The 18,831-nt window shown below is 40.6% G+C and overlaps 1 protein-coding gene across 4 annotated transcripts in view; it reads right to left on the minus strand.

Moving 5' to 3' along the window:
• Nucleotides 1-8,224: 8,224 nt before the first annotated feature.
• myo18b (myosin XVIIIB) overlaps nt 8,225-18,831 on the minus strand; it is a 50,855-nt gene continuing 40,248 nt past the window's right edge. For 2 of the 4 annotated variants that reach the window (XM_088070980.1, XM_088070983.1), the window contains 6 exons: nt 18,618-18,803; nt 15,058-15,191; nt 13,907-13,948; nt 10,976-11,155; nt 9,308-10,278; nt 8,225-8,391 (listed from right to left, as the gene is read on the minus strand). In XM_088070980.1, coding sequence (XP_087927106.1) covers nt 9,330-10,278; nt 10,976-11,155; nt 13,907-13,948; nt 15,058-15,191; nt 18,618-18,803 — 1,491 coding nt within the window. In that variant the 3' untranslated portion in view covers nt 8,225-8,391; nt 9,308-9,329. The remainder of the gene's footprint in view (nt 8,392-9,307; nt 10,279-10,975; nt 11,156-13,906; nt 13,949-15,057; nt 15,192-18,617; nt 18,804-18,831) is intronic. The other 2 variants (XM_088070981.1, XM_088070982.1) reach the window with 2 other exon arrangements.

Here is an 18,831-nt window from a genome sequence, read left to right on the forward strand (position 1 = left end):
ACTGCTGCACGGCGGAGGAGCAGAGGTCACATTGAGCCGAGAAAACGCACAAAGAAAGTGTGCTTTTGGACAACATTTCTCGCCAAAACAGAGTGAACAAACAAGCTTAAAAAAAGGGAATTATAGTCATCACAGCACAGACTGGCTGTGAATAAAAAAGGTGCATGAATGAAGATTTGCAGGTGGTGATCAACAAGAGAAAACTACCATCAGTTAAAAACACAAAAGATTCATTATGTATTCAAACAACGCTTTCTCCCAAAAATGATGTGTTTACTCTACTGATGTGCAGCCATTAAGCTTACAGGGACTGTTTGGTGCTTTTTACATGATTTTCATGCTTCATTTTTTGATCATTTTCATGCATATGTAATAAATGTAGTCCAGATTGTGTATCAGAGTGTAATCAGTGAATTTGCAGCTCAGCTCCTACAATAAGTCTAAAATACACTGTGGAAACTAAATAGTTACATTCAGACTGTTAAGGTCAAAAAATGCTCCATTGAAACCCATTCAAACTGACATTTTTACTATTTTCCATCTAATGATATCATTTTGACCATATGGAGAAAAAAAATGCTATTTCCACGAGGTGCACTGTCACAATCAGTGTTGCTGCTGATCATTGACTTATCCTAGGTTGTGATAATAAACAATCAATATCTAATAAAATAAAATAATTTTTCCATCTAAAAACATAGTGGCACCATAACAAAAACCTGGCATTTTGAGGGTTAACATTCTGAAATTAATTAATTAATTAATTATTATTTGATATTTATTATTAAGACTCATGTTGGTTAAAAAAAATAAACTCGATGAAAGCTTGACTTTGAAAAGCTCATTTTGTGTGCAGAGCAGAATGAATGTGAGTATCTGACACTGCACAAAAAATAATAATATACACTACTGCACTACTACTACTCTACTACTACACTACACAATAATAATGTACACTTCTGAGGCACAGGAAAGGATGAGCGGCCCAGTCGCCAGATGATAATGTTTGCAACGTACATTTTTGAAAACCACAGATCCGTTACGTTTGTATGGCCAAACTATTTTGAAAAAAAACTTTTGTCATTTGTTTGTTTAGATTTGAGGCCCGTTTGCAGACTGAATCAGAAAGCAAATGGATTCAGCCGCAATTTAACCCTTTGAAACCTGGGGGAATAGGCTTTTTTCTTCCCCAAAAACCTGAGAAGGCAATGAGCAATAAATTAAATAATAATAATATTAAAAAAGAAATATTAACAAAAAAACAAAATGATCCAGAAAAAACGGCTTAAAATCTGTAAAAATTCTGAATAATTTTAAATAAAATATAATATATATATTTTCATTTTTTATATATTTTTAAATCTGTTTAAATTCTTCTAATCTGACACACGAAGAGTTCAGTGGAGAAAGTGAAGCTTACAGGCAGGGAGGAGCAGACTCAGGTCAGACGTCCAAACAGGTAAACACATCCAGAGGGCTGCGGGGCAGGTGAGGAACGGGTGACACGTACCGAGGCGAGCACAGGAACACGTCAGGATCAGACGGCCGGAAGATGAAGACAGAAACATGTCAGAGGGCTGTTTCCTGCTGCAGGGCTGACGAGGAAACACAGGAACAGGTGAGGAGGTGGGCGGGGCAGGTCAGGTGACTGGGAGGGGTCACTGCAGGTCAGATGAGGGCGTGGCTGCAGTCAGTGATGAAGCTGGACAGGTAGAAAATGTCCATATTCAGGTATGGAGACGCTTGAATGTGTCTGAAGGGAGAAACAGAGAGGCGGAGAGACACACAACTATAAGTGAAAATGTCCTTATTAATATAACAGGTGAGTGTCCTCAATCATTAGCATTTTTATTCCTTTATTCAATTAATCAATCAGACTTTACTTATGTAGCACTTCTCATACAAGCAAAACACAAAGTGCTTTATTCCATAAATAAACACAATTTTTAATTTTTTTTTTTTGCAATGATCCAAAATCTAATGGAAAAATCCCACAGGCTTTTTAAGGAGGGAACCAGAGTGAAGCTTCAGCGTCGGCCTACAGAAAAACCTCATCCCCTCCGGCACTCTATTGAGAGACGAAATAACAGATTGGTGGTTCTTCTGGTCTTTTCACGTGATTTGTTACATTAGGACAAACATTAGCTGGGTTTAGGAGTCGTTTATAGGGGACATGGACGCTACAAAGAGTCGAGTTTAACACCTCGAAACCTGTCTTTCAAAAATGAGAAGACGGTCATGAGCAACAAAAATACCCCCAAATCAGCAAGAAATAGGTAAAAAGTACAAGAAGATTTCCTAAAAAAATAGCAAAAAAAAAAATAGAAAATGGAAGAAATTACATGAAAAACATGCTTCATATTTATGGTTTTCTGGACATTTTTACAAAATTTTCCAAACCTCTACATCTACTAATTTCTTGCAAATTGTGGGACATTTTTGCAAAGTTGCTAATCGCCTTTTCTCCCATATTTTCGAAAGAAATCAAACCAATTTGCTTGGCGCTCAAAATACTTGTGAAAAGCATCTGTACGCAGCACAAGAAAATCAATGACAATCCAGGTGTCAAATGGTTAACTCACCACAACCGCTGACAAGCAGGAAAACAACAGCAACAATGGACAAACCACATCGTGCACCGTCTCACTCCCTATTGTGCATACTCACTTATTTACACACCGCTCACTTAGAGGACAGTATCGTCCACACAATGACACGTCCACAAAGGCTGTGGGGACAGTGTTTTAGGTCACTGAGCAGCTCGGTTTACACACCGAGCTCTGCCTCCACCCGGCGCTGGTCTGGGACTTTGGAGGCACACATAAAATTAACCAACAAACCCCTATTATATTAGCTCCGGTACAAAAACACAATGCAACACACAAACTGCTTCCCACACACACACCATGCTGCTGCAGAGTGTGTGTGTGTGTGTGTGTGTGTGTGTGTGTGTGTGTGTGTGTGTGTATGTGTGTGTGTGTGTGTGTGTGTGTCCTGCTGTCAGTGTAAGACGCCCTGAGGCGGTGGAGATTTGCTAAAGTGGAGATCCTCTATAGCTCCTCCATTGTTAAGATTCCCTAACAAGCCACATTTGGCTCTGTCGGCCTGCAGCAGTCCGATAACACACAATGGGAGCACCACGGAAAAAAAACACATTTGTTTGCTTCTCACAAACAGGAGCCGGCTGATCTACGGAGCGCCGTATAGCAGCAGACGCATCACTTATTAATGGCCTGGTTTTAATTTTATTTGCCTTCCCTCATCCATTTCATCAACAGGACTCGAGGAGCATAAACAAGGATTTATCTCGAGTCGTTAACCGCCGACAGCATGTTCAATCGCAGGAGTCAATCTTCCGAGGCATCAGAAAGCGTGCGCAACACCGGCTCTGTGACGCCGGGGCTATTACTGTAAATCATACGGCAATTACAAGTGAGGACAATCAGGCTCAATATACATAATTTGAGCAGTGTGTGGATGCAGCGGCGAGGATGTGAGGCAGCAGAGATGTAATCACAGTGGAAGGTCTCCTACTGATGTGGCATACCTAATGCGCAGCTGTTCTCCAGCTCCTAATGAGAGCTGGCTGCTCCGCTCGCTCCTCATATCTACACAACCGCCATGGAGGGAATACAGATCACACACAGAAACACACACACACATATACACACACGCACACACTCACACACACACGCACACACACACATATACACACTCACACACACATATACACACACACTGGGCCTCATGCAGAAACATTCTCTATAACTTCTCTTAATTTCCTGGAGAAAGAAAATATAAGAGAAGTCGACTCCAGATGCAGCAAACGGTCCTAACCACCTAAATTTGCTCAATGATGATTCCCACCTGATCTTAACTCACCTGTCAGCACAGGTAACGCCCCCAAAACACCATATAAGGGCAGGTTTTGTGCCGTGTGCAAAGACTCTGACACAAGACTGCTGAAAGACACCAAAAAAGGCTGAAAAAACTGACATACTGTTAAATAAACTAAATGTGATTCAGGAAGATGCATTAAAGTATTAATAGTAAATGTACTCATGCAAAAAGGTTTAAATACAGTTTTTTAAATGATAAAGATAGTTAAAAGAAAAAGCAGCTCATACATGCAGTATGTATGAAATCTGGATGCTTTTTTTTCTTTTTTTGCATGAAAAATGACTTTCACAGTAAAAAAAAGCTGCCAATTAATTATTCATGTGCTTGTAACTGGAAAAGACGGTAAATATATTTCTGAGGAGCACATGAAGGCAGCATTAATCTGTGCAGTGGCTGTATGTGGGATATTTTATCTTCACTATCACATAGTGGGGTCATCTTTAAATACAGTTTATGATTTGAGCGTAGACACTAATAGAGTTATGTCCTCCTGACCTGCGCAGTAACGCAGTAACGCAGTAACGCAGTAACGCAGTAACGCAGTAACGCAGTTACTGTAATACATGCTAACATTAGAGGCTCACGTCAGAGCAGGAAAACAGTTAAATCCACTTGTAACACTCCTGGTTTATGAATTATTGATCTGTGTTATTATTTTTTGCTGTTGCAGATCTATAAAAGAGTTGAGTGCAGTCTTTGAAACCTTATTTTAGACCCAGATAATCTGCCTTTTAAACAGCTGTTACATTAAATATTCCCCCCTCTGGATTATCCTCATTTTAACTTTGCAGCTCTGAACTTGACTGGCTGTTTAAATGTGTCGTAACAAAACTCGTGGCCCACTTCAGCGTCTCGGTGTGATGAAGTGCGTCGTACCAAAGTGCTCACTGATTGGCTTGATGCTCGAGTCTTGACCTAATTATTTTAAGTGGCTGCGCTGAAATTGCAGATCCCTTGAAGATGTAATTTGAATGACTTTTACCAGACGACTGTGGTGCAGGATGTGGCAGCTATATTGATCTGAAACATGAGTTTTAGACGGCGACAGGAGGTTTGCAGCAGCGTTTTGTAAGTTAAGACACTGTGTGGGAGTTAGTCCGTAAGGTATTGTAAAATTATACCTTCTGGATTTCTAAATACTCCGGTATTACATCAAAATTTCATTCCGCCAACTCTATCTGTCACCGTGATTATAAGCTGCATATTTTGCTTTTCTTGAACAGAAAACTTGACAAAGGGAGTGAATTGGCACAACTGTGGATTAAAATTTCCCCCTCTCCCATGTGACTTTTTCTTGTGGTGATTAAACAATGATAAATATATGTGCAGTGTGAAACGATCCGGCAAAACTAATTTCTTATTTTCACAAGAAAAGAGCTGTACTTACAAATGACTGCCACCTTCGGAGATGAAGGAGGAACAAATCGGAAACAGCTGCTGCCTCAACAGTTGCTGAAGCATGTTGTGCTCGTTTGTCTTTTGTCTCTCTCCTTTCTTTCTCACCGATTTCTCCGACTAGAAACTTGGAGTTGCACCTTGTATGATTTCAGGTGATTGAAATCCTAAAAAGTCCCGCAGGGGGTCACGGAGCCTGTTTCTTTGTGCTCAAATAAAGACGACATTAATGAAACAATCACAGATACATGGAGCTTAAAGCTGCTGCATAAACATTTCACAGAGTTCAGGACTGAGTGTGTGAATCTCCGTCACATCTTTAGATAATGTAAATCCATAATATCATAAGCCTATAATCCCAGAGCCCTATCATCAGAGATATTCTCATAAACCAATAATCCTGGTTGCTATGACTCTTATCATAAATGTCACCTTAAGATCTCATTAGGCAGAGGAGGTGTTGAGAGAGTGGCATTTATAAAACACTCCTGTGGGTCGCAGAGCAGATTTAACTGATTTCCTGCAGTACTGGTACAGTCAGCAGTACTCACCAGAGCACTGATACTCAATTTACAGCCCGCGGGCCAAATCTGGTCCCCCATAGGGTGCCACGTGGCCCTCCCAAACATTTTCTAATTCACAATAAAAATAAAGTGATTCGTGTTGGGAGTTGTTTTTGTCCTTTTAGTCTCCATAAGGTGCCACAGTGCATAAAAGCACCAATATAGATCTTGTCCATCCAAAAAAAGAGCCGGTGGAGGATCCCCCACACCCCCCCGATGAGGTCCTAGCTAAGACCCAAATGTCCTAGAAATCCTAGAAACATCCTAAAATCTTACAAATGTCCTGAAGAGCTAGAAACATCCTCAAATCCTACACGTCCTAAAATCCTGAGAAACTTCCTCAAATCCTAGAAATGCCCTAAAATCCAACAAACGTCAAATCCTAGATATGACTACGATCATAGAAATGTCCTAAAATCTTAAAAACATCCTAAAATCCAACAAATATCCGAAAAACCCTACATGCATGAGTGTGACTTGTCATTTTGCAAAAGTTGCCCCCAAGCAAAGAAAGCTGAGTATCTCTGGACTCTGATTAAATTGAAGCTATTTAAAGTGAAAGAATTAAAAATTTTAACTAAAATGTAACACACACATTTCATGTGGAGTTTGGAGGACTTTGCTTTGACCTTGAGCCTCAGTTCAAGTAAAAAATGTTGTTTTTGTTTTCATGGAAACGTTCCCAAACACTCCTTTGTAATCCTTTTTTTAAAAGAGGAAACTCTTCATTGATATTTGATAGAAAAACTGGAACCAGTGCAAACTTTGGAGTATTTAGTGTTTTTTCGGCTGTACTGCAGAGGCCAGTTTTCCTTCAGACGCCCGTCTGCTGCGCTCAGACTGGTTCTGGACGCTGCAGATGGTTTTCACTTGCAGTAAATGTTACCTCTCGCTGAACTCTGGCTCGGCTCATGCGGAGCAACAGATGGGGGATAAAGAAACACATCCGATGACGCGCTGACAGCTCGGCCTTAACCTTCAGACACAAAAAAATAACTTTAACTTTATGAAGATGAAATCATATCAAGCCGCTGACCCTGCACACCAGGTCAGGGGTTTCATGCATGCAGAGTTTCACAACATTTTAATTGTTGACTTTTTGTGAGTTTTTCGCCGTAGGTGAGCGACCTATTGACCTCTTCATATTCTGAATCCCCAAAATGGCTGCAAAAAGACGGAGCAGAAACTGAGCAACACTTTCTGAGTTTCTCCTCATCGGAGGTATTTTACCTTTCGCTCCGTCAGCTGCAGTCTGTCCGGCTTCGCTCGCAGCTCCCAGGTGTGAGTCGCTGTGTGAATACACTGAAAACAGAGTGTTACTGAAAAATAACAGTGTTCAATTCACTGTCCGGGAGAAAAATGTGGAAATATAAAAGTCCTAAAATACTGAAAGTGCTCTAAGACTTTTACTGTGAAATTCAGAGACTTGTTTGTGCACTTAAATATCGCTCTGCGCACAAAACACTTTTCAAACTCAAGGTTTAAAAACTATAATACATTATTTTCTACTTTCATTGAGGTCATTTTTAAACCTCTGTCAGTCCTTATAAATTTTAAATATTCAAAATTTTTAACAATTTTAACACTTTAAACAAACGTTTTCGTCATGATGCCACTGTTTTAAGATTTAAAAAAATAAACAGACTGTGACAGGTCACCTAGTGGAAATAGCATGTATTTCCTCCATATGCCAAATATGGTCAAAATGACCTCATCAGGTGGAAAATAGTCAAAATGACAAATTCAGAGTCAAAAGCCCAGAATGACACCCAGAAATAATACAAGTCCTGTTTTTCTGCTCTGATGGCTGTGGGATCAAAAATGTCAGTTTGAATGGGTTTCAATGGAGCATTTTTTCACCTGAACAGTCTGAATGTAACTATTTAGTTTCCACAGTGTATTTTAGACTTATTGTAGGAGCTGAGCTGCAAACTCACTGATTACACTCAAATACACAATCTGGACTACATTTAGGACACATGCATCAACACACACACAATTATCACAACATGAAGGGGGAAAAACACTAATTAAAATGCACCAAACAGTCACAAAGAGTTACTTTTCACCACTGCATATTTTTTGGTTATGATCAAATGTGATAGCCGCTTGTTTGGATGTAAAATCAGTTGAAGAAAACAGAAACAAAGAGATGATTGAAAAGAGAAACATTGAATACTTACTGAGAGTTTACAGATTTATGGTTCAGAACAAGAAATCATGCACATGCATCCACACCTGAAACGAAAAGATGAAAATTTAAACCAGCTTCACACAAGAGAATCACATCATAAAAAATCTGGTATTTGATGAAGCGAAATGAAATAAATGTCAAATATTAGAGAATAAATTCACAAAGCAAACAGTTTATTTCAAGTTTTTTATTCATATATAAACAGCGCTTTTCTGAAAATACAGTTAAGTGCAGATGTATTTTCAGGTGGTTTTAACAAAGTCAAAAAAAAAATCATCCTTGTTGACTTCTGAAGTGTTTCTCAGCCTCGACTGCAGCTCACAGCTGGACGTGGATGCGCTGATGGAAGAGACAAAGACGAGATGGTCAGAGCAGAGAGCATGCTGGGAAACAGAGACGTGTGTGCAGCCACACTTACTGTTCAGGTCTGAGCCTGTTTTAATAAAACACCTCAGAATCACAGCGCTCAGAGTTACACCGGGACTAAAAATAACATCAGAGTCCGACTTTATCTTCAGTCAGCAGATGAGATCTCATCAGGGAGAAACTGACGTCACGTGTTTACGGCCTTCATAACCGTAAAATACGTTTCCATCGTTTCAGTGTTCAGTCTCATTTAACAGCTGCTGATCAGAACTAAACTCCACCTGCGGCTGACGAGAACGTCTTCACTTCTGCAGGTCATAAACTAAAGAATCAGGCTTTAAAATGTTTATGTAGTTTTGCGCACAGTAAAAAAAAAATCATATACACATAGCCACATCTCATCGATATGCTCCCATATGTTTTACAGATTTTTCTGTGTACTGATACTCCAGAAGGAAGGTTAGCTTTTGTCTAAACGTCCTCTTTCCAACCACAGCTGGCTAAGAATGACCTGTGGTGTCTAAGTCGTATAATTAAAAAAAGATAGATACATAAATATATTAATAATAATAAATTATAAAATAAATAAAACAATTAAAATACAAAAATAAGTCTGATGAAAAGATGAATGATTGCGAAAAAATAAACTGAAATAAACTCTAAATTAACAAAAAGAAAAATCACCAAAATTTCAATTTGTGAAATTCCATGACTTTCACCGAAGCCTACTCACCTGAGAGCTCGCCTCATCCGAATAATTTCATGTTGTGAAACAAGTTAATTTTTAAATTTAAATTTTTTAATTTTAAATTTGTTTTCTATAAAAATCACCAAAAATAATAAATAAAATAAAACTGTTTCTAAAGTTTGGATCGTGGCGTTTACTCACCTGAGAGCTTACCTCATCGGCTTCAGTCGACCTCTTTCTTCAGGTATTTCTTCATGACTGACGCCACGTCTCCGCCCTCGCTGCCCTCCGCCTCCAGTCTCTCTCCCTGCGGCCGCTCAAACCTGCGTCTCACGCCGCCTGCCTGCGAGCTCCCTCCTGACCCCCCCGAGCTGGACGACTCCGTTTCGGAGCCTTTCCTGCTGCGGGTGGACGGCGGCAGCTCCCCGAAGTGGACGCTCAGCGCCCTCCTGCCTCCTCGCACCGAGCCCGCCAGGCTGCTGGTGGACTGAGCTCTGCGGATGGCGGGCAGGATGTCGGACACCGCGTCGTCGCGATCCTCCGCCAGGTGGCGGTTTTGGAAGACCATTGGTTCTGAACCCAGAGCGCCTTCACCTCCGTCCTCTGTGGTGAGACTTCCCAGCATACACCGCCTCAGCGGCTGAGGGGAGCGCTGCATGGGGGTCGTTCTGGAGCGGAGGGGTTCGTCTGCGTCCTCTTCCGGGATGGACAGGGACGGAGGGTGATGGCGAGAGGCGAGGGAGGACGTCAAGGAGGAGAGGTGTGGCAGCGAGGGAAGTGCAGAGAGGGAGTCGCTCGAGCTGAAGCGAGAGATTTTGGCGCCAGATGTGGAGACGGCAGCAGACGTCGAGGCTTCACTGATGGAGCGAGCGCTGGCGGCGCGCGGCAGGAGCGGCGAGGACGGTTTTAGGATGCTGGGGCCCGGCCGGGGCTCCGGGAGGTCACCTGGGTCGAGAGAGAGGGCCGAGGCTCGTCGCCTGAGAGTGGAGGCGGCGGTTGCTTGATAAACGGGCAGAGAGACGGTGCTGCCGGCGCCGTCTGCTGCATCGCCGCCCGCTCTGCGTTTACGGAGTCCGTCCAGCAGCTCGGAGAGAGCGGAGGAGGACGGGGCCCGACTGGGACCTCTGGAGCCTCCAGCCTCTGAGGCCTCGTCATCAGGATCCACACAAGAACTTCAGAGAGAGAAAAAGTGACTAACTAACAAATCTACTGCTGCAAATATTTATTTTCATGATCGATTTATCCGCTGATTGTTATTGCTGAGCAGGTTTTGATATAAGGTATTAGTCGCGGTGTTTGGTATTAAAGTAATTAAAGGAAAAGGACAAAAAAAGAAAATAAAGAACTGCAACAGTCCAGAAACATAAAACAGAAATTTACAATAAATGAAGCATAAAATATGTTTTTAACCTTTTTGAAATCTCATCAGGTTTATTTGTGCTGCGTTCAGACGCCGCTCTCATGCATTTAACCTTTAAAACCTGAGCAAAATGGTTTGATCTCTTTTGAAACATAAAATGGCAATGAGCAACTTTGCAGAAGATGTTGTGCAAATTGCAAGAAATCAGGAAAAGACCGGAAAATTAGTTTGAAAAAAAGGAGAGATACAAGAAACAATCTTCACAGTTTGTACCTTTTTCCCCCCGCCAAATATTTTTTAAATATTTCATCCCATTTCCATAAGTTTTAGTCCGGTCTTTAACATATTAGCCGGACTAACACAATCGTTAAATGTACTGACTGATTATGGATGAATGACTGTCATTTAATTCACATTCATATTTGAGAGAGAAAAACTGCAAATCTACAGAAAAATGACTAAACAAAACCTTGTCACCTTGTTCATCTATGAATGAACGGCGGACTCACCGGAAGCTGTAGGTGCTCAAGGTGTCCGCCACAGACTGGCGCCCTCCCTGGCTGCTGATGGTACTGCTGCCGTAGGGCGAGCCGCCGCCACGGGAGCCTCCTCTGGGCACTCCCAGCCAATGACGAATCCCCTCTCCTACATCCTCTGTCCCGATGGAGCCGACGCTGGACACCGAGTCACTGCAGAGCAGAATCACACTTTATATCACGACCACAACGGACACTTCTCACCCTTTAGCTGGTAAATCTGCACAGTTAGCTGCATACCGAGCATGCACGCACGCTACAGACCGCCGCCATGATGATTCCACTGCAAGTCAGAGGATGATCACAGCGAGGGATGCATCCAAATTTTAAAAGTTAAAATCATCCGTCAGAGGTCAAAGTTTGACTCACAGCTGAAGCATCAAATTTATCTTTATTTTCATCTCCGTGCATCAATTTTCCAACCAAAAGATGCAAGTTAAAAGCTGCAAATTAGGGACTGACAAATTATCTGTCTGGCTAATATCGGGGCCGATATTTGGCATTTTGCCAATTATCTGTATCTGCGTTTTATTTAAATAATTGCTGAATTACTATAATTATCTATATATAATATGTTACAAAATTATTGTAATTTTCTAAGCATGTTTCAAGGTCACTTCCTCCTTTTTCAAAATAATTATTTAATTAATTTTTTCCATTTTTAAAAGAACAGCAACTAATTTTCATGTAATTTTCTTGCTTGGGTTTCAAAGGGTTAAAGCAGACATTCTGTATTTTTTGTCAAAACTCAAAAACAATTTTTAGTCCATTCATTATATATTTAAAATTATGTTATAAAATTATATGTACTTTTTAAATTCTATTTATTTTTATTTTTTCCCCTGGTGATTTCTATGTTATCATTTTTTTAAGTTTATTTTTTTGGTTTATTCTATATAGTTTATGATTATAGTAATTATAGTTTTATAAGTACTTTTCAGGTGATTTTCTTGTAAGTACTTTTAAGTAATTTCTTGCAAATTTTTGGGAAATTTCTTCTTTCGTTGCTTGCTGCTCTCGTCATGTTTTTGGAAAAAAATCAATCTTATATGTGTAGGTTGCAAAGGGTTAAGCATCTGAATGAACAGCATTTCATCAACCAAATGGTAGAAAAAAAGATACTTTTGGAGGCAACAATGCGACAGAGACACTAACAATTTTGAAAAAATGAATGCCATTATCATGAAAAGATGCTTTAATAGCAGGTTTCTAGATCAATGAATGCTACTTTTCAGCCTCCAGGTAGCCATTGATTTCCATTAAAGTCGGGCTGATTATCAAATCAGCATAAAGACACGAGTACCAGAAACAAAATCCATCACCAAACAGCATCTTGTTATGTCGATTTTCAACCGGTCCTTATGGAAATGTCGGAAAAATGCAGATTGTGAAGCTGCATTAAAAACATACCGTGTGTTACACTTTAGATTGAAAGAGGACTCAACTGTCGAGTCATTAAAGACTAATCTGTGCAGCAGTGGCTCATGGACTGTTAGTCGCCATGCACGCAGCCGTTTTCACTTGAATCACCTTAAAGGATCATTCGAGATACACTGCCTGTTATATTTGTGGTTTTGGCTGTTGATCCGACAGTATTTCCTTCAGTAATAATAAAATTACACTCAACAAATTAATTAAAATTAACACAATAAAATCGAAACATGAACTGTCTTTAGTAATAGGTGGATTGATTCTTGTCACTGTATTAGAGCTTTAATATATTTTGCAACATATGGTATCAGCAGGGTTCATACATACTTTTACATAGACATTTCCGTGACTTTGAGGCATTTTTAAAGATCATACTTTGTCTGAAATGAGTGATAATCCTATGTAGTAGATTTTTTTACTATTACTTTACTAAATAAAACATTCAGAACAAGATTAGAATTGAATACCTGTTTTCTGGCCTTTTTAAAAAAAAAAAAAATTTAATTTAAAAAAATTTAAGAAAAAATGGGGATTTTGTTTTCTGCATTTTTTCTGCATTTTAAAAATTGTTTCAATTTATTATTATTATAATTTTTAATTTAAACATTCTTTGGCATTTTTTAAGAAAAAAAATTGCCTTTTCTTTTTTCTCTCTTTTTTGGCAATTTTCTAAGACAATATTTTGGTGTCAAAAATGACACAATTTATCATACCCAAAAATTGTAAAAACAGAAATTATTGTATTTGAGCACATCACGTATTATGATACAGGTTTGTTAAACAAAATTCCTTGAATTTTCCAAAACTTTTCCAAAGGTTAAATCTAGTTTTCATAAATTTTGCAGGCCTGGAAATTTATATTTCCATTACTTTTCCTGATTTTTTTTTATGACCCTACAAACCCTGTTACTATGAAATTTGTAAGAAATCCCCAAATGCATATCGAGATGTGGAACTAGACTACTGAATATTGACTATTGTCATGCGGGCGTTGACGTTTCCCTGTCTCAGCCTTAAAGCAGTTTGTGTCCATATCAAAAACTCACCACAGAACACGTTTACAACGCTGCAGGTGGAGAAGAAGTAATTAAGTTCATCTGCCAGAGGGAGATGTCTGGTTTAGATAATCAGGTTTGTTTTCATTATCGTCTGACTCGTTTTTTTATCACTGTGTCATAAAATCTCATCAGTTCCTTCGTTGAGGTTAGTTTTTTTTTGTCAGAACTGATGGACATTTGTATGTTTCTTCTGTTGTATTTTATTCTGAATCACTTTTTCTTTAACGTGTGAAAGAATAAAATGATGAAACTAAATGATCAAAATGAAGCCAAAACCAGTCGTAACAGAGAAGAATGATCCTTTAAGAGGTCAAGTTCTCTTTCATATTTTAAACTATTACAGCGAGACGTTTTATAACACTTCAATGCCTGATGCTCAGCTCAGGTCACACACACACACTCAAGAGGTTCTTACAGGTCTTTCTTTCGAGTCAACGACTCCACAGCAGTTTGAACACTGGAGTGAAGGCAGAGTGAAAGGTTGAGTTTAAACACACAGACATGATCATTTAAAGGGATAGTTTGGATGTTTTTTGGAAGTGAGGAGGTAGATCTCCACAGTCAGTGTACAGAAGGCCGTCGGCACTGGGTTTGGGCCGGTGTGAACATCTTCAAACCGGTTTGTTATTAAGCCAAACACCAGACCGGACCAGTTTACTGAATTTTACCGGCTTTGCCACGTGATTTAGCAGTCAATCGTCAGAGGAACATAATGTCACCGTGTCCCAACCAGAAAACAAGTGTCTAACTATCACGTAGTAAAATGTTTTAGAGGAGCTCTCTCTGTCCACACTGGTCATTAAAAATGCATCTGTTACTTCATGTAAACAAACCATGTACCATCAGCTGTGCGATACATCAGACCGGAGACATAAACACTTAAAAGATGTGTAGTGTGTAAAAAATGCCTCTCGACCAATCAAACTGCTTGGTGGGAACTAATTAGGGCTGGGCGGTATGACCTTGAAATAACATCACGATATTTTTGGGCCATATCACGGTACACGGTACATATCACAATATTTTAAATCTCCTCAAAAGTTTCATAAATGCTGGACTGGGCAACAAAATCAAATGTCACGATATGACGAAATACATAGATATTGATACTGTGACAATATTTTAGGAATGACTATTTGTACTTGAAAAATATTAACACAATGTGGATTTTAATGAATTAAGTGGGTGAACGCAAGTGTTAGAACAAGTAGAACAGGCTGATAGGTTAAGAAAATTACATCACTTTACTGTACTGCAGCCTTTAAAATCAGGAAAAGACAGATATGTGATGATATCCAAAATCTCAGACGGTACGTGGTCTGATATCACGGTGACGGTATGTATCGTGTATATTGCCCAGCCCTGGTGATTTTTTGAGATGGCTAAAATGTGTTTTGCTGCTGCTCCCATCCACAGTAGTACACTGCTTATCTTCTGTAGCAGTGCTCCTGACAGCCATCTACAGCAGGTTAACACACTGACCACTGATAAGTAAATACAGCCTCACCACAAACATCCAGACTGTCCCTTTAAGGCAGAGGAGGGGGCTCCCCTCGGTAAAGTTACCTTTCAGAGTCGCTCTCGTCGCTCGACTCCACCTCCTCGAGCGCGGCCTGCAGGTCCACGATGCGGCGGATGGACGTCTCCAGGTCGGCCTGCAGCGCCTGTCTGACGGCGCTGAGCTCCTCCACCTGCATCTCCTGTAAAACAAACACCAGGTTAACGAATGTTTGTCCAAACGTGCTCACCTTCGCCGGGGCCAGCTGCGTATTTTCACCCCTCCGCCGCCAACCTGGAAAGACCCCGAGGCCCAATCCGCCACAGCAATTACCTCCATCCTATCCTATATTACCTCATCAGTCAAACACCGAATGTCCAATGGCGTGTCCTCTCTGTCTCACGCAGTCCTGCGACCTCTGCAGCCTCTGGGGCCGAAACTCGTAGCGCATTATTTAGTAAGGAAAGTGGTTACATACGCACGCTGACATCAGGAGAACAGAGTGATTTATTAATTCATCTCATCTGGATTTTTATTTTTTTGTTTGTTTGTTCAGTCTCTCTGGCATCCTGTCACACATGCCTGCACACACAAACACACACACACACACACACACACACACACACACACACACACACACACACACACACACACAAATACACAAAAGCTTCCAGGCTTTCAAAGTTATTGGCTTTGTTGGCTTTGAGGAGACGGGTGTGGGTGCAGCGGTTGTCATAGAGACACATAACCATGTATGAATGTGTGTGTGTGTGTATGTGAGTGTGAGTGTGTGTGTGTGTGTGTGTGTGCCCATAACCTTGAAGAGACAATGAGGATTAATCACAGTCAGAGAGAGAAAGCAGGATGAGGGAGAGATGACGTTAAGGAGGAGGAGGTGGAGGAGGAATGTGTGTGTATGAATATGTGTATTCATGCAGCCTGTGTGTGTGTGTATGTGTGTGTGTGTGGTAGGTTGTTAAAGGGCATTCGTGTGTGCGTGTCTGTGTGTGTGTGCATGTCTGTATGTGTGTTGCGTGCTTTGTGCTAATAACTGAATAATTATTGAGGCTCCTTCTCTTTTTCACCGAGGTCACGAAGAAATCTGCTGTGAGCGAGAGCACGATTGAGTCTGAAACTGGGAGAAAAAAGTGGAAATATTTCAGATCTTTTTTGTGTTTATTGTGCCTTTCTTGGACTGTAATGGACTTCTAAAACCTGCCAAGCTCTACTGACGCTCTCCAGTTCAAAGATTTGTTTAGCAGCCGGATTTCTTGAATTTCTGGAAAAATAAAAACAAATTAATAATGTGTTCAAAGATCCTATTTCTCGAGACTTAAACTTATTGTACGTAGTGCACAGCATGCACCACCAGAGCTCAGTCTGCGGTCTTTACTTGTCGAACAGCTGAGCTGAAAGACACAGTGACACCTAGTGGTGGGGGGAGAAGTTACAGGACTGTAAACAGCCTGTGGTCAGCAGGCAGAGAGAGCGTGGTGAATAACGGCACGTTTTTTTGCATCTAACTCAGTGAATTAAGGATTCATTTGGACCAAACCAGAGCTGCAGATGTAAACAAGACGGTTTGGATGAATTTTATTTGGTTTCTGTTGAGTTTGAAGTGTGTTTTATGATGAGTTAACAAGATTGACAGAAAGTTGAATTCAAAAGGTGTTCAGTCGGATTTCTCTGATTGATAAAGAAAATAGGAGTGAGAATATGACGTTTCTATGTATTTATAAGTCTGAGGAGCTGAAAGTTAGTGGCACACCTGCCACTTATATCATCTTCTAATGTATACCCCAACATTTTTTTTAGCAAAGTGAAAGTCTGAAATTTTACCTACTGCTTAAGCCTAGTTGTCATGTATTTGTGGGGCAAATGTGTGCAGCAAAGATAACTGTTTTGTCTCTGAACTCTATGATTTATAATAGATCCCTTTACAGACCTTGTCATCAAAAACATGCACACGCATTTTGGCAACGGAAGTGCCGTTGTTGCTTACCAGCCATCCAGACTGATACAGACGAGGAATCTGTGAGGACGTTGTTTTCTGGATTGTTGATTATAATCTAAGCCTTACACATCGTGGTCTTGTGTCCTTGTCTTTGGCTCGTTAGTATTTCTGATTTCAAGACACAAAACCCTGAGTCTTCGTCATGGTATTTGACGTTCTGTACATGACCACAGACAACAAGGTCGCAAGGATCTGGTGAGTTGTAGGCTCGTAATTTCTCTCTGGTGTACACGCTCAGTTTCTCCACCAAATACTGAATATTTGGCCACTTGCTAAGATCTTCAATGCACCACTCTTCGTTAATAGAGAGATAATTTTGTTAATTATTTATTAACAAATTATTATGTATATTTTATTAATCAAAACCAAAGTTTTAGCAGCAGCCTATTAGGATGTGCTGATCTGTCCCTGGTAGGGGCGCTAATTTCGGAAACGCTTTTCTGGGTCCTATTAGAGGGTAGGAACAAATGTGCTATACGGTGGTATGGTTCGGAGGACTTGTTGGAGTATACGATTTGACTACAAGAATTCACCCTGCATATCACAGCAATTTTTAAATATCACGTTGAATAAAAACAACAGTAGCGGATGAAAACCTCTTTGCTGCATCACAGGACACAAACAGCAGCCTTTTGTCCATGGACAGAGATAACCGCAGGGACAGTTTTCTGCCTCCTGCAGACAGATCACCAGCGCTCTACCTGAGCGCCACTGAGGCTGCTAAATATAAACCCCAACAGGCGTTACTCCCATCCAGGCTGCGAGACAACATTTTAAGGCCATGCTGCTACTTAAAAAACCCTGGCAAGAAGCACTTCCTCCAGGCTACGATTGTGAGCGCACCCCACTTCCAAAAACAGCTACTTCCCCTCCGCTGTTCCCAAAACAACAGCTGGTGTATTATCTGGAACATCAGAAAACATCACTTTCATTGCTGCACAAGTTTGATCAGAGCGGCGGTGACAGCAGGAGGCGGGCTCTCTGCACAAACACGCCGTCATAATTACATCTTTATGTGTGTTCTCAAAGCTTATTTTGATAAGCACATTTTAAGAGGAGGTTTTGCAGGATTTGGTGACAAATTTTTTATCTTTTGTAAATAGACAGAACTACATTTGAAATAATAATACGCTTATTTTTGCAACATAGGTCATTAATGTTGCGCATATATATAAAAAAATGAGCCATCTTTTCCTCAGCTTACATTTTATCATCTGAACATCAAATTTTTAATTCACAAAAGGTAATTTCACGACAACTTCGATCTTATTTTCCTACTTTTGAGCTTAATCTCTGTCTAAAATAATAATGTTGTATTCATATAGTTAAAAGTGAAGATCTGAGAATGTCTGTCAGCCTTCTGACAGTCCTTCAAACAAACCAGCAGAGGAAACAGACAGTTAAATTATTAGTCTGAGGTCAAACTTGAAAGAACACTATCTTCTTTTAATTTTAGAGTTGCTTCTGAAAAACTGCTTTTATTAAAAGGCTTTCTTATTAGGTCATTATAATTGGCTGATATGTTTGCACATTTGTTGTGTGTGTGTGTGTGTGTGTGTACATGTTTGGTGTACTGATTGTGAGACGGTGGTGGTGGACGTGTGAGTGTGTTACCAGCTCCATGCGTCTGCGGCTGCCGTCCTGCTCCCTCTGGATCAGCTCCTCCATCTCCAGCCTCACGTCCTGCAGCCGCTGCTGGTAGTAACGGGCGTTCTCTCTCTCCCGAGCTTCAGCCTGCGCGCTCTGCTCCAGCTCCTCTCCCAGACGCACCACGCTGTCCCTTAAACGCAGCACCAGCACCTGCACATCACACAAGAGGGACATTAAA

The sequence above is a fragment of the Plectropomus leopardus genome, chromosome 20 (assembly GCF_026936395.1).
Source record: "Plectropomus leopardus strain MGB_pleo_1.0 chromosome 20, ASM2693639v1, whole genome shotgun sequence".
In the NCBI taxonomy this organism is placed as follows: Eukaryota; Metazoa; Chordata; class Actinopteri; order Perciformes; family Serranidae; genus Plectropomus; species Plectropomus leopardus.